Below are 24,731 nucleotides of genomic sequence, written 5' to 3' on the forward strand. Positions count from 1 at the left end.
TGGCAACATTAAGGTACCAAGCACTGCATGAAAATATATAGGTTAGAACGCTGTAAAAGGACTAAATTGTAGTCCTAAGAGTAAGAGGGTGAAGAAAAAGATGAATTAGAATTGTACATTGGAGATCTCTTAAATATGACTCAGCAATGTGAGCAGAGCCTTACCTCCGCCACTAACAGTATGCCGTACTTCACAAACCTTTCCACAGCTTCATGGCACACCTGGTAAAACATCTGGCAGGGCTAAAAAACAACAAAAAAGAGAAATCAACCTAAACAAACTTTTGGACAACTGATGGACTCTTTAACACGCTCGAGAAATCTGAGGTAACAAATGCCCGCTGAAAAATCCTAAGTTGCCAATAAACACTGAAAATGCAGAGTTAGCAACAGTAAGCTAAACCGCACAAAAATACTAAGCCATATAAAACAAACTTTTAGTCCAACTAAGTAGATATTGTGTAAACAAGGAGATGGTTTTTAAAGCAACAATTAATAAGTAAACTAGGTATCAAATCATTATCAACTGTGCAGAGTAAATAGTTAACGCTAATAGAATAAAAAAAAAAATACAAATTTACAGCAAAGTCAAATTATTATTAAAAAAGCAAGTAAAATAATAAGTCTCAGCTCCAAAAGGCTTTGCTTTTTGCCAAGGGCATGTAGGCACATAAGTCAAGACACATGCACATGCATGACAGGCAATCTTGAAATGGGTTTTAATTGCAAGATGGCCGCCGATGCACACACGTATTTATGAAATAGGCACATTAACACGTCTCAACTTATAGTATTTATTTGTAATTTACAATTCACGTATGATAGACGACCATGGGAACGTCTGGCGGATTGTGTAGCTCACTGGGGACTCTGTCCCTCAATTCCTGCTGCCTGAGAGGAGGAGGGGGCAGTGCCCAGTCCCCCTGCGCGTTGAAAAGCGCCCATCATGTACCACGGGACATCTGGTGGATTGTGTGCCTCACTGGGAACACTTTGTCCCACAATACCTGCTGCCTTAGAGGAGGAGAAGCATTGGCATCTTGTAGATTTTACCAGCTGCTCACGCCAATTGCTGCATACCTGGGCGTCTCAACGCTTCCCCAATGGGCTCAAGGTCCTCGCTAGAGCTTTGGCCATCCTCTCCTGTAAATAGCCAAAAGTCATAGCGGACAGCTCAAAGGTACACCTCAACAGTTTTTAGGATTTGTTTAGTTGTGGCATAGAAGTAAGTTGGTAGCTTAATGTGAGTGGGTCACAAGCAGCGAGGCTATTAAATTAACGTTACTCAAAAAGATATTCTGCCTACGACTCGTCGGGGGGTCCTAACCTCTTCTCTTTGGATCATCGCTCTACGGGTAGTAATCGACTGATCAGCTTGACTATGCAGGACCCACTGACACATTGATATAAATAGTGGCCCTACTCATAGTCCTGGTATATTATTACATCACACCAAGTTTGCTGCTGCCTAAACGCCCATGGGGAAACAAAAAGTACCAGCACGTGCCTACAATCCCCACTCTAATACAACCATGGGTGCATTTCGGACACGTGCACAGGGTATTACTGATCAGGAGATTGAGTTGGAGAAATGCCGCTTTCTCTCACCTCTTCACTTTCCCTGGTCACTCTGAAGTCTGCCTTGTTCCTCAGATCCAGATATGGGAACAGTGAGTTTGTTGGATAGAGGCTAAGAGTTTCACCTATCTGACCCACCCAACCCGTGGTCTTTTCATCACCTATGACCTGCACTTCCTACCATTCCTCTGGAACCAGAAGTCTTGGTGGCCCCTAACAAAGAAAGGGGCAGCTGTGAAAAGAAAACTGCTGGGAGCGGTGATTGTGTGATCATCATCGTATCACATGCGGTTCAGGGAAAGTTTAAAGTGCTATCCTCAGGATAATAATAATAATAATTTTTTTATTGTATAGTTAATAAAAACCATAACAATTTAAAAAGAACAACGTTCTGCAAACATTAATTTGAAATAATTAAAAATGTACATAAAATTTTTCTTCATGTTGTAAACAGCATAAAACGAATTCATAAATCAGTATTTGCATATTTCACAATCTTTATAAAAGGCATCCAACTAGCTTCTAGCCGTGAGTCTGAAGAATATGAATGGCAGTTGTTCAATAGATGATATATGTAACTCAAGTAGTCTGCGTTCACATCTGGTTCATCTCCTCCTCATTTGATCACTTTCGTCCCAAATAGAGATTATCTCATTAAGGTGCTGCTGCTTTCAATAATTTATCATAAGCTTGTAAAAACGTTATCATTCTACAATTCATTTGGGGGTCAGTTGGATCCAAAACCTCTAATGATGGCGGTTCTACACGAGCGTATTCCCCTATCCAGGAAGACTTTCTTTAGAAAATTAACACGCTCTGGTTGCAGCTTCTTACAATGGCATATTAGATGAATGAAGTCTTCCTTTTTGTAGCCACAAAGACGGCATTCTTTTGACTCAATATGCTTCCAAAGTGGCTTGTTGGCCAGGGTAGGAAATTTGCCAAAACGCAAAGGCATTAGTTGTTTTTTAATATAGATAGAGAAGTCGTGTCTAAGTAGGCTGCCGGTTTAAGAGATTTGTACTTGTTAATCACTGTCTATGAATGAGAGCGATGGAAAAGGATGCCTTTATCTGTTAACAATGAATTCAATTTGGCTGCTCTGTTTAGTGCCAGCTTAAATGATGAGAAAGGCATATTTTTATTCCAAAGATTAGTAGAGCATGTTGCCTCCAGTGCACTGGTCAAAAATGTGTTGGCCTGTGATGTGTTGCATTTTCAGTTCCAGCCATAAAAATTTGTTGAGGCTGTTTTCCCCTGCACTTGGCTTGATAGGATACCCCACCTTTATATATGTATAAAGTCTGCCCAGTGATTCATTCATTAGTCCAAACTCTAATCACATTTCCGCAGGTGAGGAAGTTAAGGGAATTTGAAGAGTCCTTACCGTGCATGGCTGCGCTGGTATATGATAAGGTTGGCAATGCTTTGCCAGAGATAATCGTCAGGAGTGGCCTTAGGGATGGCCCTACCAACTTCTTTGCCAATGACCTAAATGCAAATATGAAGGCTCTGTGTCATATTCTTCTGGTCTTGTAGGGATAACTTAACTATGTAGTATCCCAAGTACTTATAGCTAGATACTTTTTCCAGTTGTTTGCCTTCTAGCCAGATGTGTTGTGGGGCTAGTCAAGTGGTTAAAAGCATTGTTTTTGTTTTAGATGGAGTTCCTACCTTGCAAGTTTTACTACTTACCTTCCAAGCTGACATTAGTGACCTTTTGCAATGCTAAGTTTTGCTGGCAAGATGTATGTAACATTAAGGCCTTGGGCTCTTTTTTACTAAAATTGCATGGTATCAACTCTTCCACGGATGACACCATGGTCACAGGAGATTTTAATGTCCATTTGTGGGGGATCCCAGGGTGGGTGGGGAACATGAGCCTGGATGTATGTTTTTGCCTGGTCTTCACATGAAACATTTGCACACCAAGGTTCCATCTTAAATGCAATACTGAGCAAGTTTAATCTAGTTTTCTCTTTGGATAAGTCCTCACCATCGGTGAGTGCTTTAAACCCCACCCTTACTGGGAGAGGCTGTGAGATGTTGATTGTTTTTATTTTTATCTCAGCATCACCTTTCCCCTGTATCACCCTAGACATAGATGCTTACGAGCCCCTTTAGTGATCATAATCTGGTGTGTGTGTCTTTATGTTGGTCTTTGCTGGTTCAAGACATCTAGTAGGGGCCAGAGGAGTTATTAGAACTAAGGGCATAAGACTGAGGTGGTCGCAGCTGGAGCCGGACAACTTGTATAAGTCGTCGTACTCTTGCTGTGAGATTTAGTTTAGTCTGCCTAAAGGATAGTAGTACACTTGTGACGTCTTGGGGGCCTTTGCAGTGTCTAACTTCTTGGAGGCCCCAGGGTCACGGGATACCATTGACAGGCCTAGATGGTTTGAAAATGGATGCACCATGGCAGGTAGGCATCTTATGTGAGCCTTAAATGTAAGCCTAAGGGATCCTGTCCTAGTGAAGAACAGTCGTATTCAGTATAAAAAGGAGTTGGTGAAGCGCAAGAATGATTTAAGGGACGCAGCCTCCGAAGATCTGCTTGAAGCAAGCATTCTGAAAAGTAGCTTTACATTTTGGGGATTAGTTAATAGCCCATTCCTGGCCCCGGAAACTGCAGCGTCTTAAAGGTCTTGCATCACAGTGGATTGTTGGGTCTCCTATTTTGAGGATTCTGATAAGATATCACATCCTGTTTAGTGGGGTGTGGGGGGGAATAGAGACCTCAAACTTGGTATTTTCCTTTGAGGAAGTGAAAAAGGGCATATCTGGTCTAACAGAGTAAGGCTCCTGGACCCAACGGGAAATCCCCTCATATACATGTACTTGTGATTTTGAGGTATGAGCCCCAGTCATGACCTCTCTTGTTAATTTGATGGTAAGGGAGGGAGGGACCTCCACAGTCTTGGGCGTCTTCTATCATTGTCCCCGTCTTCAAAAAGCAGGACAGGAACAACCCTTCACGTTACAGGCACATCTCACTGCTTGATTCTGTCGTGAAGGTAGAAGGGTGATAGATCCTGAACAGATTAGGGAATTGGTCGGAGGAGAACGATATTCTTTCATTAGTGCAGTATGGATCTTGTTCCAGGAGGTCAACAGTGGATCAGTGCTTGAACCTCCATATTGTCCTAGGTAAATATACAATTTTCCTCCCAAGTTTAATTAATTTGGGGTTTATAGATCTTTCCTCAGCGTTTGACCGAGTAAACCGAGAACAACTATGGCAGATTCTGATATTCATGGGGATGGATCGCAACATTGTCCTCTTTTTAAGAAATCTGCACATGAATACCATGACCTCTGTATGTTATTCAAAAGAACTTACATTTCACAAGTTTCACAAGAGGGGTACCAGGGCTGTATACTGGTCCCGTACCTAGTTAACTTGTACATTAACAGATTGGAGCAGGCCTTCATTGACACCAATGTAGACTGGCCAAATCTGGGGGCCTCGCGTCTACCGGTGCTCTTATATGTAGACGATGCTTTAAGGCCAAAAATGCCAGGGGATTACTGTCCTTACTGAATTCTTTTGACAAATTCATGGGGGATCTGGATTTATTGGTTAATGTAAAAAAATTCCTTTGTGATGGTGGTTGGTCCTTGCACGACTAAGTCATGTAGGTTTATCCTGGGGTCTAGTGTTCGCTCAAAGACAAGCGTTTTTTCTCATCTGGGGTTGTTGCCTGACACCTCGCTGTGTTGGCACCCTCTTGTGAGCAGGAAGAAGGAGGAATTTACATGGGTAATGCAGCTATGTTTAGTTTAGCCTCAAGACTAGAAAGATGACCTGTCAAGGCCTTATTACAGATTTATTAAGCAGAATGCATTTCTAAGGCACTTTATTGGAGTGAGGTCTGGGGGTATGTCAATCTGGCTAACCTACAGACCGTAGAAAACTCCCTTCTGAGACGCTTCTTGTGTGTCTCGTGCAGCACCCCCACATTGTCTATGCTTGAGGAACTGAGCATCTGCTACATAATAGATGTTACAGCATTTCAACCACTTTCTCTATGGTTAGACATTTGGACAAGGCCTGAGGCCAATCTGAACAAGGAGATTTTAAAAGACTGCATGTCCCTTGAAAAGGTGACATCATATTCCCTGGCTCAAGTACATTAAGGATATTTCTCAGAGCCTAGGAAGGAGTGAGTGACTTGGCTCTCCGGGGGGAATTGTTAGGATCTAAATGGGGAAAAGAAAATTTCTTTCACCTTAGATCTCGCTTTCCCCGTCCCCTCCCTCCGAACGGGTGGAGCGGGGGTGACAGGGGCCATTCACTAAAGTCCTGCAGCTGCGACAATTTGTCTCCACACGACCTCATGCATTTCCTAATGTTTTGTAAATGTTGTGCGGTTCCAAGGAAAAATACATTATTCCGTTGTTAAAAAGAAGGAATTTCTCTCAATAACGACTGGCCCTTTTGTACCTACAAATGCTTTCGGAAGTAATAGTTTTTAATGTGGTTTGTTTCCTGAAAGCTGCTATGAGACTGAGAAAAATATGTGATTAATTATCCAATCTGTCTCGTAATGGCGGTCTTTTTTTATAAGCTGGGAAGGATTTTATATATAATCTCTATATCCCAGTTTAAGATTTTTTTATGTGATTTATGCTTCATGTTTTTAATTATGTGTTTTCTTTTCTTTTATTGCGTATGCTTTGCATATTTTAATATTCGCTTTTGCTGACATTTTTTTTTGTATCTTGCTTTTGCTTTTATGGTTTTTTTTCAAAGAACTGAATATAGCTTACATTGAATTGAATTGATAGACCGCCATGTTAGAATGGTAAATTGGTATGTTTTAAAAGGAATCCTAATCCAAATAAAAGAAAGCAAGCAGCTTGATAGCATTTTGCAGCTGCCGGGAAGTCCCAACATTAAACAAAACCACAAACAACCCCACTGAGAGTGAAAACAGACCATGTGGGGGAGAGAGCACATATGAACTATATTCAGAGCTTATAACATCTTTTAAAATGTTCGCTCAAGAATGTAGAGAAAGGATACAACTAATCGAAACAAAACACTGCAAGACCAAAATGCTCCTAGTTGGGGCAAATACAAGAACAGGCAGGATAGTCATCAAATCGAGAGCAGACTACTGAGATTGCTAAACAAGCCATCCAATTATAAGCAAGGGAAGGGCCAAAGCCCACTGATTAGGAACTCATTGTTTACTTTGTGGTATTCAGTTTATGCACTGCCCTAGCACAACTCTGCTATCCACAGATACTGTTCTGCACCCATAAGTCCTTATTGGGCAGATGGTGTGGATTGGCTGCAAGTCTACATTGCAAATTGTAGCCTCCGGAACTGCCAAACAAAATATATACATATTTTGTTTATTTGGGGTTATTTGGGGTTTGTAAAGCTCTGCAAAACATAATGTATTAGACACAGGGCTTTGGAAAATGATACATAAAACCGTGAGAAGGAAAGTCTTTGGTGGCCTTCTGACAATGTCCAACCTGATGGGAGTACTTACCCATGGATGATAATGGAATAGTGGTGAAACATTAGGTAGACTCATCATAGTTAAGGAGACCCGTTAAAGGGTGACAGTATGTATTGGGAATGTAAGTGGCATGCCCAGAATAAACGGAAACACAGAAAGTCAACACAGGGATTGGGTCTGGGAACAAGGCTTGCTTAATGGGGGTTTTAAGTGACCTCTTAAATTTGAAGAAATCAGTTTCTAGTCGGAGAATTGGTAATAGAGCTTCACAGAGATGCCCCTTGTATATGGTGGATTCTTCCTCTGAATTTCTTGTAACACGTTGGAAAGTACATTAAGCTTGGGGGTAAAGTTAAGATACAAATACCTTGGCTGACTGTTATGCCCAGTGGGTGACAGAAATGGATTTGAAGATGAATCTTTCCTTTACCGGGTGCTAATGGAGGGAACTCAAAGCATGTCGGATGTGTTCATAGCTTTCTAAACAAACCAGAATCAAGCTACATGGTTTTCATCTCTTTGAAGATTATGGAAGTCTTTGTTACACAGGCCAGTGCAGAAGATACTGCAATAGTCAATGCAGAAGATAACCACTGCAAGCATTAGTGCAATTTTGAGAGTGGTGAAGGAAAGGTAAAACACCTTTTAACAGGTGGAGGAAAACTGATTTGGAGAGTTTATTTCAGGACTAAAGGAGAGACTGTTGTCGAATAACATACCAAGGTTATGTGCTTCCTATACAGTTGTGGAGTAGGTCCCAGTGAGCGTGGTAAGAACAAATTAAGTAGAAATGGCTAGAGCGGTTCGAAAAGCAAGATTTCTTTTTTCTTGCAAGCATTGGAGCAAAGACAATTTTTGTGCTTCCATTCCTAATTCTTTGAATTGTTTCCAAAGTCATCTAGTTCATTAAGATGGAGCTGTGTATCATCCATTTACATGTGGTAGGAAATTGCGTAGGTAAGCAGAATCATGTACATATTGCAGAAAGGAGGTAATTTATGAGAGCACGGTGAAACTGAATCCTGTTGCCTACGTCCGTTTAAGATCAGCCCTTGGTCAATTAGGCTGAAATGTGTTATAAAATCAAGGCTCATGGAATGCCCTCTTTCGGATGCTGAATATTTACTCTAATATATTTAGTAGAGTTATATCAGTTCCCTGACTGTCTGCAATCAGACTTAAGTTCACTTAGAAATCCATTTTATTTTAGATGTGGAGACAGTTGACAGAGGAAAGATCCTTTGTGTAACTTAGCAACACAAGGTAGCCTTGAAATGGGTCTATAACTGAAAAGATGAACAGATCGGCAGAACGTTTCTTTACAATGCAGGTGATGGCAGCATATTTAAGGGACTGAAAGATAGAAGCAGTTGAGGTGTAGCTGGTTGGCATGGTAATGTGTAGTAACAGCCTGGTGAAACGCATTGCAACAAATTTAGTGCTTAAGAAATCCCATGCCATGTACATATTCTGAAGGACAATTAGATTTTTTTTGCATCAACATCAGTTACTAGAGTGAATACACAAAAAGGGGTTGGACATGAAGATGCGGTCATTTGTGGCACCATGGTCCTGGGTTGGTGGACTAAATGTTGATCCTAGAGAACTGATTTTACTGATGAAGGATACAAGATTAATACCGACCAATACTGTGATTGACTTATCTGCCTTAGTGATGTGAACCTGGAAGAATTACTTATTAGCCATAGAGCAAGCTGATTTACGTCCTGTAATAGAGGTGGAATCGGACAGGATGTTGGATTTTTCCATCTTTTTACCAATGTTGTAAATTACTACTTTAGTTTACAGAGGTTTTCCATGAAGCAATTGCTCATCTTTAAGAGGCTTGGCTTAAGAGTTGAAATGGGGGCGAATGTATCAAGTTTAGTTTTAACTATTGTTCTTAGGTGTGGTGGGATTTCCTTGAGGTTTCTAGTGTAGGTCACATGAATCCAGGAGGAATTAAGTGAAGTTTCCTAATTACAGTTTACTTAAATTTCTCCATTTAGTGGGGTGCCCTGGATCTACTAAGAGTTGACATTTATGACAGTGTTCACCTACAAAGAAGAATTTGATTAGATTAGAAAGAGCTCTGACCATGACAACTTCTGGATTCATTTAAGGTGGAGAAGATTAATTGCGGAGAACAACATATTAAGGCAGCAGTCCTCTGGAGTCAGTAGGGAATTCAATCAATTTTTCGAAGCCATGAGTATTCATTTCTCCAAAGATGTTCTGGCAGTATGAATTTGTAGGGGCATCAACGCAGATTTTCAGATTGCCTAGTATGAAGGCCCAGAGCTAGGAGGTAGAAAATAAGTGCTAGGCAAAGTCAGGGAAGTCAGATAAGACCATGGGGTGCTTTTTGGGAGGAAGAAAACTCCCTATAAATGGGGTCTGGCTGGAAATTACCTTGGATGGCAGAAGCATGGCAAACACTGGTCGAACATTTCATTACTGCAGTCAGGCTCTACTTTTCCCATCTTGAGTACATAGGCACTGTAACATATGATGATGCGAAGGCTGCAATATCTAGGCATAACAACTCCAAATCTTTAACTAATGCCCACCCATTTAAACATTTTAGGACGCTATACCTAATCAAATATTAAAAACTGTTGAGAGAAGGTTGCCACTTAACCACACGAACATTATGATTAAAAATAAGTGAGAATGTTGGGTTATGTTCTGACGGGACCTCAGCCACCCACAGTGCTTGGCTGCGAAAGCCTTGTTTGGCACCCAGCGTTTCGCTATTTGGGAATTTGGATTACACCGTCCGACACAGAGTTTTTCCAGCTCAATGTACAGGCACAATTGAACCGCCTGCACAGTGATATACAACACTGGCGAACCCTTCCGGTCTCCCTCATGGGCAGAGCTGTGTTGTTCAAAATGATGGCTCTACCCTGTCTGCTATATGTCTTACAGAGCTCGCCCTTCCCGATCCCGGAGCATGTCTTTAGGACGGTGGAGACGGAGCAGCGCTCATTATTATGGGGCGGTGGATGTCCGAGGATAGCCCTTCGGAAATTGCAGCGAGGTCCCTATGAGGGAGGACTGGCGGTACCTGACATCCGCCTATATTATTGGGCGACGCAGTTGATTAATGTCAATGGGTGGGTATTCGCCCCACAGGGGGAACCGGAATATCGGGTGGATCGTATTGCTCTAGGAGCGGGCTCCTACTTAGCGACTCTCTATTCCAAATCGCGGGGCGGACGGTCCTTACCTTCCCTGACTGCGGTAGTGGTGGACATATGGAAGCTGGCAACGAAATTGCTTGGATGGAGGATGAAGCTCACAGCCCAAACGCCCTTATGGCTGGGAGACTTCCTTAGGGAGGTGGTGAAACTCCGAGACCTACGCCAGTGGAGCCTGATCGGTATAGATATGCTGGGGGACGTCTGGAAGAGGGGACAGGTGGTGGAATGCACGGCTCTTCAATCGGAATTCCAGATGGGTGATGGCGAATTCCTCCATTATCAACAATTCCAACACGCCCTAGGGAGGGGGCGATTCGAGCTCGATTCAGGTTGGTGCAGCTGCGCATCCTTCACAGGTCCCACACCCCTCGAACGGTACAATAATGGATGGGATACGCAGCATCACACCTTTGTTTGAGAGGCTGTGGGGAAGAGGGCACATTCTTTCACATCCTCTGGGACTGCCCTATTATCCATGCATATTGGGTCAGTCTAAAGGATATAATGGAGAAGGTGGTGAGAGCAGAAGTGCCATTGGAGGCTAGATGGCACGTTTTGGGGGTCATGGGGGACATTACGTGGCCTAAAGGAGACAAGATATGGCTGGCCTTTGCGAGCATGGTGGCTAAGCGTAATATCACATGACTTCGGGGGAGTGACTGGATACCGACGATAGTAGAATGGGAGCGAGATATGGACTGAGAAGATCATCTATAACAGCAGAGGATGCCCCAAAAAATGGGAAAAGATATGGCAGGCTTGGAGAAGATATAGAGGGGAATGAAGGGATACCCCAGAGGCCTCACCGTAGGGGTCTCCCCCGCTGGTTACCATGCACTGTGTATCCTTGCACCACCCACTTCCTGGGAAGCCCTGCGCCACGCTTGGTAGCAGAGTCTGAACACACAGCAGGGGGAAGGAGGGAGAAGGGAGGTAGGGGGGAGGGTCTTGGCCGGGGAGGGGGGATAGGACAGGGGGAGGGGCAAATTATCAGACCCACTCATAACTTTTGGGGCGTGACCTGGGGGGTAGTCTGTTCCTCTGTCCATTATTGGCTGGTTTATTCTACTCAATCACTATGTAATTACTAATGAACTCTCCTTGCTACCTGATGTGTCTTTGATGGAGCTGTTATGTTTCAATGAAAAGAAAAAAAAAAGAAAGAAAAAAAAAAAATAAGTGAGAATGATGAATTTAATTCCCTATTGCAAAAAACTGCTACTGCTAACAAATGCTTCCCTTCCTGATTTTCTGCTAGGGTAGGCTTGCATATGTGGAGTGATTATACAGTGAAAAAGAAATTGCCAATGTAAATCCTACTATGCGAAGGTTAAAGACTTTCCAGATTTCCATTTTTTTAAATTTTTTTTATTTTTTTTTTTAGAAAACTAGGTTTTTATTTCCGCTTTTTTGTATGTTTCTCTTTTTCTCACTCTTCTTCAGGTTTCGCCAGCGTGAACTCTTGCATTTAATGCATCTTAAAATCAGTTCCCCTTGCCAAATTATTGTGTTTATTCGCTTTTGTGTGGAATTATTTTTTATGTTACCTTCCCCTGGCTACAAGCATTCACAATACTTCTACTAAAGCTGTTCACACTGTTTAAGCCCTATTCATTTTCAAGCTAAGATCTCTTCCCATGAAAAAGGCAGACAGCTTCTAACTGTATGCTAGAATGTTTGCTTTTTATTACTTAGCTGTGTAAAGCAGATGCTTTAGCCTTAGAATATTTGTGGGATTTCCTATTCATGCCTTAGTACTTTTTTTGCACTTTGTAGGCATTATCGGATTGATTTTTTTAACAATCTTTTTGGTCATTATGATCAAATTCTTAATGTTGTAATTAACATTGCATGTTAATATACAAGAGCTATGCTATATTTTACTACTAAACAGGCAGCCACAAGTGCAGTTACCTTGCAGATAACAGGGTCATGATTAGGCCTGGGCTGTAAATTCAGTTCCGTTCGCGGAATTTGCGGAATTTGGGTAATTTCACGTTGTAAATGTAAATGTATTTGAGCTTATATAGCGCACAGCTACCCGCAGTGGGTTTCCCGGCGCTTGCTTAGGGAACCCGTCCTGGTATTCCCCTGTGAGATAACCCCGGCAGGGTATCCACAAGGTGAAAGCCAGGCATCCCGCCGCGAGGGGCCGTTCCGGGGAGAATGCAAAATTGCCCAAAATTATGCACTCCGCGACTTCGCAAAATTTTTTGCTTGTCCGCGTTCACAAAATGCGTGTTTACAAGATATTTCCCCCCGAGCACGCAAACAGCGATTGCGAACAGTAAAAAAGCTTTGCGAACAAGCAATTCCGCATGCTTGCGGAATTTGTGTTCGCAGAGATTTTTTACCTTTTCGCAGAGATTTGCGTAATGCAATTACGCAAATTCCGCCCACCCCTAGTCACGATTTGAATAGTACAGCAGGTGCAGTAGCACCGGGACCAAAAGTTGTCAGAACTCCTCTTAAAACACATATTGCTATAGTTTACTACTAACTAGGCAGTCACAATTTCAGTTAGGTTGCAGTTAAAAGACTCGGTTTGAACGGTGCAGCAGGTGCAGTGGGACCAGAGCCAAAAGATCCAGGAACCCACTAAACCCGGATTATTGCTAGAATGTAAAACTAAACAGGCAGTCACAAGGGCAGTTATCTTGAAGGCAACAGGGTCATGATTTGAATGGTGCAGCAGGTGCAGTAGCAACGCTCCCAAAAGCTCCAGGCACCCCCACTAAACACTTATTATTGCTATATTTTACAACTAAACAGGCAGTCTCAAGTGCAGTTATCTCTCAGGCACTAGGGTCATGATGTGAATGGTGGTGCAGGTGCAGTGGCACAGGGCCATAAGTTGTCATAACTCCACTAAACACCAAATATTGCTATATTTAACAACTAAATAAGCAGTCACAAGTGCAGGTACCTTGCAGGCATAGGGTTATGATTTCAATGGTGCACAAGGTGAAGTGCCACCAGGGCCCAAAGCTCTAGGAACCACTCTAAACACCAAATATTGCTATATTTGACTACTAAACAGGCAGTTACAAATGCAGTTATCTTGCAGGCACTAGGGGCATGATTTTAATGGTACAGCAGGTGCAGTGGCACCGGGCCAAAAAGTAGTCATAACTCCTCTGTCTTGGCCCGCCTCCCCTTCCCAAATCCCAGATAAAGAGCCTCGGAATCTGACTGGACAAAGCGCTTGACTTTTCGGTCCAAGCCACCAAAACGTCCTCTACATGTATTGGGCTGATGAAAATGCTTCGCAAAGTGCTCCCTTTGCTCCCATCCCAGGCCTAGAGGATCATGGTCCAGGCCCTGATACTCTCCCGCCTGGATTATGGGAATGCCCTATACATAGGAGCCCCGGCAGCAGTGACCTATAGGCTCCAAGTTACGCAAAGCTGTGCCGCCCGACTACTGTATAACCAAGAAAGCTCTGAAAGAACTTCACTGGTTCCCAGTAGCGGCCAGAGTGCAATTCAAGGCCATGTGCATTGTGCACAAATCTTTTCATCGCACCGGCCCGGCAATTCTGCACCCTTTAGCTGCGCCTTATGCACCGTCCAGAGCCCTGCGCTCCAGTTCTTTACAGCTTGCAACTACTACTAAAATCAACAAAGCTCGCTGGGGCGGGCGCTCCTTTTCCCATACTTCGGCCAAGCTTTGGAACTCTCTCCACCTTTCCCTTCGAGAGAACAATAACCGTATGTCCTTCAGAAAGGCCTTAAAAACGCACTTGTTCGCAAAAGCGTGTTGATCCACCCTGAGCTCGCCACAAGCAATCGGTCAAAAGCGCTGCGAGGCCTCCGGGTAGTTACGCGCTATATAAGTGCAATTTTTCATTTCATTTCATTTCATAATTCTATTTCCCTCTTTCATTTTTCTTTTACTTACCCACACTATACCACAAGTAACACAATATATTGTTTTTTATACATCAACAAGTCAAAACATATTAACAGACTTACTTTAACTTATATAGTAAAACTACTCAGCAAGCTACAACTTAGACAAAAACTGCTTATTATTAATCACATAGGTGAAACCTTATGCATTTACCAATGCTTCTTCCCTTTTCTTTTTGCAGCATCTCACTGATAAACTATAACTGTTTTTGTAGATGCAGATCAATACGTTTATTGTCCATCGTGTCAATAGTTATTCTTAGTCACTATTACAAATAAATTTCAATGTAAACAAAAATGAAATACGAGAATCAAACTCAAATGCATTCAGCTCGTAAGTGTCAATACATCTCAGTATGTTAATGTGTTGTATGTACACTGGCAAAACGAACATATTTGAAGTGACAGCATCAGGTATGGGAGCAGAAAGAAGACTTAAAACGCTTGCAATATGAAATACTTTCCTAGAATTTAGTAATTAAATGAGGATAACCACTATTCATTAAGAATGTAGTACAAGACTAACAAATAGTCTCCAATAAAAGGAGGTCTACATTTCAGATAATTGCAATAGTGTTGCCAGATTGTGTACTGTCGCAGAACGTATTTCTCATGCAGACTCAAATTATACAATTTAGTCTGATGAACCCTTCAGCTGCAGTTTCTTGTCAAAACTATAGATCGTTCTATGTGGAGAGGGTAAAGATCTGATGACATTGGAGAAATTATGATAAAATACCCTGTGCAGCGTTAAAGAGTAATGTTAAAATCCTATTTAACCCGCTAACTGCTCGGATTTAACTATTTACAAAATTACTAACAATTTGCACCACTGAGGTTTTTTGTAAATATATAGGCACTTTGACTTTTAATTTAGATATGAAGAAAAACATATATAATAGTATAACCTTGAACTACTGAACTCACCAGTGAGATGATGCTTTCATTAGAAAGTAGGTAGCATAGGCTAGCCGCAGTGCGTATGAGTCCTTCCTGGCTGATGCCTTGGGAGGCGTTCCGGGACCCATCACTGTAGCTTTTACTCTCTTCGGCATGAAGACTGCAGGCTGCAGCAGAGCATGGAACACAAAGTAAATTATTCCGTTAAGCAGACCCTCCTGAATGGAACAACAGACATCCTGTGCACAACAACTGGTTGACAGGCTTTGGTGTACATTCCATGTGACCACCAGCACCACATTTAAAGGACCCTGCTGAGCCAGAACACTTTTGGGTGCAAGACACCACCACTGCACATAATAGGACGTGTTACTTGTTAAGAGAGTGCCCAGCCTAAACTTCACATACTAGTTCTTCTGTCAAACTCATGCAGTAGCTCATAAATGGACACCAGACTATATGTTATCCCTAAGGTTGCAGGGTGTTTGCATCAGAGTTTGCTGCTTCTGTTGAGGCCACCAATGGCTCATACTAGTACCCGTTTACTGTAACATTGCTGCTCTATTCATAATATTTAATTTTCTAAACAGCTGAACACTCCAGGGGTTCATGGACCGCAGGTTTAGAACTGCTGGCTTACATCTTAAAGAAAAGATGGGCTATGAACCCGCAACTGAATCCGAAGTTCTCTGCTCGAGATCAGAACCATCTACTTGCAATACATTAGGGAAGGTACAAGTTTCATCTACAAATGTTGCCTTGGAGGGGTGGCTACCCGAATGAAGAAATGCACTCTGAAAGGATTGGATTTCTCAAAATGGTTGGGAAAAACTGAAATCCACTGGACATCTTGAAATGCCAACAATCCCTAGAACCAGATAATACTGCACCCCCTTGCATAGCACGTTGTCACCTTTTAACTTGAAGACAGTCCTCACACCTGTGTGAAGAAAAATTGTACGAGATACAGATTGTACGCTCCACGAAATACCACGTGTGCAAGGTTTACTTTTGGCCCTGGAAAGGCAACCCATGAAGTTGCTCATCATCACTGTGAGCCCTTGCACCTAGAAGACATGAGACCTGTGTGTTACATGTGGTGGCATATCACTCCAGGTAGCCTCCTGCAACTGTAGCCGAGGTGTACCTGTGGAAGAGACTACATAAAGATTCAAAGATGAGGCTGTCTCCCACTGCGCACCTAGGACAGTCATTTAGGCCATTGTGGATTTCCATCAGCTGCATTCTGCTGACGCGATCTGCTGGTGCTGTGTGCCATACATAGGGCAAGCCGGATTGCCTGAACGGCTGAATGCCGACTCAATATCAACCGACCAGAGCACTACGTTGTGGAATATAAACTGCAACTTCACACACTTATAGAAGGAACGGCTGGCAGGCCTGATTTTGGAGAGACCCTAAACTCCCCTGTGAGATCCCAAACCTGCAAGAGACCTAATTTATGATGAAATCAGACTAGGTTAAATTCTTGCGTAATTGCAAGCCTGACGTTTCTGCAAGCACTCCCCTCCTGCTGAGCAAGAATGTGTTTGAAACATTTACTTGATGATGTTAAGTAAGCAAAGTGCCAAAGTACATATTAAAATTATGTCATGGGTTTGCTTAGAAGTTACCTCATTATTTTTCATTTTCATAAAACGAATACCCCTATTTGGACAATCTATTGATTGTGATATTAGTGCGGCCTAAACTGGACCTATTTTGCACTAATCTAAAGAGTGAGCCCTCAACATTTGACATCACGAGCCATTCAAAGTCAAATCCTAAAAAGAAGGCCCGTAGCATTTCAGTGTGCTCGCAGCCTTATCTGAATTATGCATTGCCACTTACCGATTCAATGCTTGCTGTGAGGATTACGTACCTGCCTATCAGTTGTGTAAGGCAAACAAAATCTGACTTACCGAATGAATGAAAGCAAGCAAAACTAAAAGTATCTATCTTATATAATGAGGAAAAACATGAAAAGGGGGATTCTTCACATACAGGAATGGTGCATAAATGAGCTGATAGGATAATGTGGGAAACAAATTACTTTGAAGGAACTAAAGGCTGAGTGTTCCTTGTGGGGAAGGCGTGCTTAAGCTTTCTTTCTAAACTGTGAGTCAATAAGGTATGTATCAATGGTTTGTGGCCACAAAACCAGTTGCAAACCATTAAAAAGTTACTGACTTCCAAGTTAAGGTGATAACAGAATTGCAGGGGGGGAGGAGGGGGTGCCCTCCTTGAACACCTTCCCCTTTGGAAATCAGAGAGGCAACTTCACAGGACCACTAGCAACTCTCGCTGAAAAACTGATATTTTGTATTTAAATAGCTAGCTTCTTTTAAGGAAATCAAACTGCTTAAAAAAATAAAAAAAGAATTCCATTTTGAAATCTAAACACAAGGATGATGGTCTGCTGCCCCTTGTAGGCTACCATTCCCGTCACTGTATCCAATTGGAGATCCATAAATGAGACTGGAGTAATGAATATTAATTAGGCACATCGTTCGGCCACCCTGTGATCCCTTATTTTGCAAACTGACCTATTAGCATATAGGTTAGTTAATAAAATCTGAAGTGATTTGCAGCACAAATTGCAAATGCTTCTTTCAAATACAATGTCAGGGCATTGGGCCCTTTCTTTGTGTGTGACTTTAGACATCAAGACGTTGTTTCTTCTGAGACCTATTTCCCTTAGTTGATCACTTCAGAATTTTCCCACTGCTCTTCTAAAACAAATGACACAACATGGTTTATCTCATGTAATTTGCAGTCATTCTGTTAAACCCATTCCAGGCTTTACTGTAAAGCCCATTCCAGGTTTAACTGTAACACTAAAGGCTATGGAACAGAAGAGATGTCAACCCAGTGCCGTGGTGCTGTCACTTGCAAAGTGGCATGGTTTCGAGGCATGCTAAACCAAGTTAAAAGTAAAGGTACCTCAAACTGTAAATGAAGCTTTAATCTCAAACATTTAACACTGCATTACTTGAAATACATCACTAATGGCCTGCACTGTTGGAAAGGCTCACTTTGCCAAGAGCCTCTACCTTGTTCCAAGTTAAAGAACACATATTCCAATTTCACAGCACAGAGGCTTTGCTTTCCTTGTTGGTGCTCAACTTTCTTTGGTTCTTATATTTTCAAATATGTAATTAGTTGCAAAGTCTAGTTGCAGCAATGAGAGATTGCAAAGCAATTTAAAGGAAGAAAGAACATTTTCATGGTATGTACAATAAAAGACTGAGTTTGTCGAGTAGATGGTTAAAAGAATCTCTTTTCTCCTCCGATAAGAAGTTGTCAAACACTTGTGTTTCTAGGCCGTCTCAGTTTCCTTGAGTAGCTTTCATTTTATTGTGGTTGAGCAGTTTTACGAGAGGACTGTGATGGGCTTAGTATGGGTCATGATGCATAAAAAGGCTTTTATGAAAGTAATACCTTGATGCATACCCAGTATGCTATAGTAAGACTGAAAGTTGGACTTATGCAGAGAGAGGTTACGGATACTGCTTAGACCACATGGAGCTTGCATGGGCATTCACTCCAGTACAAATGTGCCGACTGGTTGTTGAGTGCGATATGCTTAGTAGAATGCTGGAGAGGAGTGCCTATGACAAATTGCATATGAGGAGAAAGGTAATCAGACAAAATGTTATCCAGCTCACATGGAGAAAAAGTGAAAAAAATCTAGGCTGCCCGAAAGCGGTCAAAGATTCTCTTGAATTTGTCCAATTTCAAAATGCCTTGGGATCTACTGCCTGCTTCTCATAAAGAGACACCCCGAAACCTTTCCTTATGACTGAGACATTTTCTTACCACTAGCTAAATGGATGAGAATTTACGGTTAACAGGAGGACCTTGAGAAAGCGCTTCCTGGGTAGACCCTGAACTTCCATGAAGAAGTGGAAGACATAATTAGGCTTCAATGATGATGAGTAGGTAGGAGTGTTAGAAGTGAGAACGTGTGAAGACAATCCATATTTGTCTGAGAGGTAATCACCCTGGCAGGTTAAGTAAGCAAAATCTGTACTTTGAAAAGCTTTGTAAAGGTGAACAAAGTTTCTTGACTTCACCAGAGGTGCAGTTTAGCTGCATACAGAACTGATGCCCTAACCCAGAAGGACAGGACATTCAACGTCCCAGCAAGAAGTGTTATCCCACTACCAATTATGGCTGCACTTAGCATGAGTGGCAGACGGAAAACTTTGGAAAGCCACGCACTGCCCACTCCGTGTCAGCCAGAAGTTCAGCCCTTGTAACGCTGTAAGGGGCTGGGCATCCGGTGAAAAAGAAACATTTGAGAGAAAAGGGCGGTATGAGGAAGAAAGTATGTGGAGATTAAAAAGTGACCATTTCACCCAGAGCATAGACTCAGGCGCTTACTCTGCTTGAGAAGAGCACAATTTTCACTCCAGTATCACATTAAAGCAATTTTCAAGTTCTCCACAAGAAGGAAAGGACTGCAGGGTCATCGGGAATTGTCATCTTTGTACACTTTATGCCAACAATCTGTATTAATCTTATGATATCATCTATAAGTTGCTACGAAGGGGTACATTCATTAATCCTCCACTGAAGTAAAATACCAGTTAATCATGTGCATCACTCACAGACATGTTGTTTGTTACATAATAACATTGAATAAATATGAAGAAATTGCCATCAGCAAAGGTTTGTGTGTTGATTTTTTTTTAAGTGAAGTATGTGAACTGCTAAGGAGGTTGAGCACCAGGACGCTGGCGAAGAAAGCATTTATAGTCTACAACTTACACTTCGTCGAAATGTTCACTGCTATGATTAGGAGCTCCAATAGGCTGCAGTGAGAAGGCCAGACTATCAAGTCCTCTTCACAGACACCACACGTGCACATTTCTGTATACTATATGGCCACAAATAATGAATGTTCTAACTAGAAAGGGGGGGGGGGGGTCAATAAATGGCACTGGTCTTTAGCCAGCAACTGGCACTTCACATTATAAATTGTGGGGATGACCCAGCTTCTACGCATAACGAGAGGGGAGCTATGATGTCCTACATCAAAAGCAGGGATTACAGGAAGCTAGATAGCATTCCATAAATTACTGAGAAGGTTGTTGTGAATGTGGTTAGTGTGTACAATTTGGCAGTAATACCATTCCGTAAGGCAAATAAATATAGCAGAATATCAGTGCACTGCTTATCTGTCTTTTCTACTTTGATAAACAGGTCAAATCTAAGTTACAGTGGAGGTGCTGCAAGCTCCGTAAACAAAATCTCCACTTAACCTCTGCTGGCTATTGGGGCTGTGACACCAATGCAAGTCGGTGGCACTGGAAAGAACTAAGGATTCAGCATTTACAACACAAAGGCAATGGAATATTTTGGTCCCTCACACAGTGCACAGTTCTAGGCAGGGTTCTAAAATCTACCTACAGTGCAAGTACATGGGAACAAACACAAATTGACCCTCCAAAACGAACAGCATTAGTATGCATTGTGTTAAAAATAGCTTCCTCTGTTCAATTCTCGTACATACCAATAATGGCTTCCAGGAGGAACACGTGCAGGACCCCATTGCTGTAGAAATTGAGTTCGAAGACAGCTGGAATAGTAAGGCTTGGGGAGATGAAGAACTCGTTGTTCTGGCTGGTGTTGGTAATATTCACGGAGTTCCCCAACAAGTGAATAGCATGCATGACCACATCTTCAGAATTTCCTGAAAATCCCAGATCAAAGTCACGGGCCAAAACCTCCTCCTTCATGGAAAAGAAGTCCTCCACCAATGTGGACAAATCTATTCCCTGTGCAAAGAAAGCCACAGACGAATGAAGCAAAAATGTCTGCTTCCGATCAATCATCAACATTGATGTACATGTTGCATACCACAAACTGAATTGCCATCTGGCATATGAATAATCAGTGTTACTTATTTATAGTTAATGTTTTTAAATCAAGCTACATCTTTAAAGCATTAGGTCTATACTTAAGTATGCAACCCGAAAAATAGCCACTTTAGCAAACTCTTCTACGCATGCATTCTGATTGCAATTTAAACAACTTATGTCATTAAAAAAATTTAAATCAATTCAAAATATCAATCATCTAACTTACAAATACATGTGCAGCAACCCCCAAACTAAGCTGTCACCTCACAACATGTACAAAAACAATGTCAGGATCAAAAACATTTTAGATCTTCCAAAATGACAATGACATGCAAGACAGTCTGCATCGATTCCATTCACCTATTTGATGTCACCATCAAGCCATATTGCATTCTTTCACAACACTATTACAATGTATTTTTTTTATCATCGAAAAGGAAAATAACATTAATAGGAGTCGTGGAACTGAACACAAAGTATGGATAGAGGAGAAAGCTGTTGTTGGAAGAAACAGTTGTGCATTAACCACATGCCTTAAAAGGGCTGCGAATCTTAATACTAACAATACTATGTATCTATGTCTACATTTTATGATACATCATTCAATTTTATGATAACAAGCTACTTGGTTTTCCATTGAAGAATGTAAGGTTTAGTTATTAATGTGCTTTTCTACCAGGTCCCTGAGGGAAACAGAGCCCTGTACGCAAAGCAACCCCGCATCCTTTGGTTAAAGAGGGAGTAGTATGGATGACAGCATGGTCATCATACATGCCATACAACATACATCTTTACATGTAATTGTCTGACAACAAGAATGAAGAAGGCTCAAATATTCTGGAGATGTACCACGTGAGATCAAGTAGGATGAAGAGTGCCGCATGCATAGCCGCTTATTGTGGGTCAAGAAGCTCAATTATTTTCTAAGAAAGTTCACAAAAAGTAAAGGAGGAAGGGTTAAGAAGGCTGTCAATTGGTGGCTTCATTGACAAAGGGAGATAGAAGAAGAGATGGGGAAATGAGAAATGCAGACATAAAACTCAGGGGTGAGAGACATGCCTATTGTGAAGAGAATCAAACTTGTCAGAACAGAATTATTGGTACGGAATCTCTGTGTGCTGGGATGAGGTTGGGAGGAGAAGGGATGAGGCTGGGAGGGCAATACTTGAGACGGGGAAGTGAAGATATGAGGCTGTGAGGGGAAGATGTGAGGCTGGGAGGGGAAGAGATGGGGAAGATCGGCATAGTTCATTTTGTGAATCAAAAACAGTTGTTCAACAGTGAGATGAGAGGATGCTAATATGGCTGAGATACCCGTCACCCCCTCTCAACACAATCCCCAAGAATTGGGAAACCGGAAACAGTTCTTGAACTTTTGGAAGGCGGGAAGGGAGTTACCCTTCCCGGCCGTATTTATTAAAATATGAAACAAAATCAAAACATTAAAATAACAGTTTCATATTATGTACAATTTCATTTCCACATTACGATGTTTGGCTAACCTTAACAGATCTCTAATACAAAGGTTCTCCTAGCCGAACTAACATCCTACAAAACATTTGACTTGAAATTGTACATCCTAACGTTAAGGGCCAACGGCAAGGTCGTAACCGGTGTCAGATCCCTAAACCAGAAAACCACCCTCACTTGTGAGGGGAGCGACCGCACAGAGGCGTACCTCAAGTGCATCTACCAATTTCCCTTGGACTTGACGGGGGCCCCAATGAACTCGACGCCATTTAACGGTCGTCCGAGGACTCGTGTGAGGTGTCTAAAAGGTAGCGTAAACCCCCTCCCGCACCCCACACAACTTACCCATCTGCCGTCGCAGATGTCCTGGCCCCGGGAAATTCCCCAGGAGGGCCCGTAGCCCCTCCTATCCAGGAAGGGGCCTTGACCACCTTTCCTTTCCTTCCGGCGGCCTATCCTTAGACGGGACCGCCTCCCCGTTGTAGGGCAATTGGCCACCTCCCCCGAGCGCTCCCATCCGTAATGGGTGACGCCCCCCCATAGGGATCTTCCAATTACTGCTCACCGATCACGACCTTACCGCCCGACCAAAATAAATACGACAATTCTACCTAACTTACTAAGATTACAGAACAAACATAACTTATTATAAGCATGAATACTGATCAACACTAGTGCAAAATTACTTTATTTGCAAAACATACTGAAAATAACCATTCTTTATTGCATATTCACAAAATTTCACGACGATCATCACAACCTGCAAGAAACAGAGTTACCACATCAAAACTTTATTCAGAAACAACTAGCTGTCCTCAGGGGCTGGTGGGTGGGTCAAAATTGGCTCTTCGTTCCGTCTCGAGCTCACGTGCAGCGGGGAGGTGCAGCTTCAGAGCACAGGAACAAGAGGATGCTTTCTTGGCTTCCTGCTCCTTTTATCCGTCTTCAGGGCGGGCGTAAACCCGCCCCCGCCTGCCTCCGAGGGCGTGGCCGGCCGTGTCAGTGTCTAGGACAACCCACTCTAGGGCGGGAAAAAAGGCGCGCCCTGGCTACGCCGCTTCGGGCATACCAGCCGAGACTCGCCTCCCGCCCAAGATGGCTTCCCGGGGGGATCGTGGTACTCCACCATACGTTCGGGGGGACCGAATGGTCGCCCCTTTCCATATGGCTGAGATACCCGTCACCCCCTCTCAACACAATCCCCAAGAATTGGGAAACCGGAAACAGTTCTTGAACTTTTGGAAGGCGGGAAGGGAGTTACCCTTCCCGGCCGTATTTATTAAAATATGAAACAAAATCAAAACATTAAAATAACAGTTTCATATTATGTACAATTTCATTTCCACATTACGATGTTTGGCTAACCTTAACAGATCTCTAATACAAAGGTTCTCCTAGCCGAACTAACATCCTACAAAACATTTGACTTGAAATTGTACATCCTAACGTTAAGGGCCAACGGCAAGGTCGTAACCGGTGTCAGATCACTAAACCAGAAAACCACCCTCACTTGTGAGGGGAGCGACCGCACAGAGGCGTACCTCAAGTGCATCTACCAATTTCCCTTGGACTTGACGGGGGCCCCAATGAACTCGACGCCATTTAACGGTCGTCCGAGGACTCGTGTGAGGTGTCTAAAAGGTAGCGTAAACCCCCTCCCGCACCCCACACAACTTACCCATCTGCCGTCGCAGATGTCCTGGCCCCGGGAAATTCCCCAGGAGGGCCCGTAGCCCCTCCTATCCAGGAAGGGGCCTTGACCACCTTTCCTTTCCTTCCGGCGGCCTATCCTTAGACGGGACCGCCTCCCCGTTGAGGGGCCAATGGCCACCTCCCCCGAGCGCTCCCATCCGTAATGGGTGACGCCCCCCCCATAGGGATCTTCCAATTACTGCTCACCGATCATGACCTTACCGCCACAGGCCGGATAGTTGACCGGCTATCCGGACTCCCCACTCCTGCCTAAAAGGTCATGTTTTAAACCCTTCAACCAAGCTATGAGGTCTCCTATGAGTAACTCATTCCCCACCCGGGACAAATGAACCCCGTCCCCCAAATACATACTGTCCCCTTTGATACAACCATGCGAAACAGAATGCAGTGTACTAGAACGAAACAATCTACTCACTTTGTTATTTATTTTTCTTACTGAGTGATTCAGAGCAGAAACCGAAATAGCCCCCCGCCACACTTTCCGTGGGATCATATGGGACCATGCAATTGTGCACCCTGGAACCCTTCTTGCCAACCAACTTACTGTGGAAAGCATTGCCTCAAGAAGGAGTCGTCTACCAGTGGCCACCAAATCGTTGCCCCCAAGATGGAC

General features: G+C 42.8%; 1 protein-coding gene across 3 annotated transcripts in view; it reads right to left on the reverse strand.

Annotated features, from left to right (window-relative positions):
- The window catches only part of GPAM (glycerol-3-phosphate acyltransferase, mitochondrial), a 232,522-nt gene that overhangs the window by 21,973 nt on the left and 185,818 nt on the right, over positions 1 to 24,731 (reverse strand). For all 3 annotated transcript variants that reach the window (XM_086922788.1, XM_086922787.1, XM_086922786.1), the window contains exons 15-17: positions 20,587 to 20,851; positions 15,096 to 15,235; positions 165 to 242 (exon numbers count right to left, since the gene is read on the reverse strand). In XM_086922788.1, coding sequence (XP_086778914.1) covers positions 165 to 242; positions 15,096 to 15,235; positions 20,587 to 20,851 — 483 coding nt within the window. The remainder of the gene's footprint in view (positions 1 to 164; positions 243 to 15,095; positions 15,236 to 20,586; positions 20,852 to 24,731) is intronic.

The sequence above is a fragment of the Lissotriton vulgaris genome, chromosome 5, assembly GCF_964263255.1.
Source record: "Lissotriton vulgaris chromosome 5, aLisVul1.2, whole genome shotgun sequence".
Taxonomy (NCBI): domain Eukaryota; kingdom Metazoa; phylum Chordata; class Amphibia; order Caudata; family Salamandridae; genus Lissotriton; species Lissotriton vulgaris.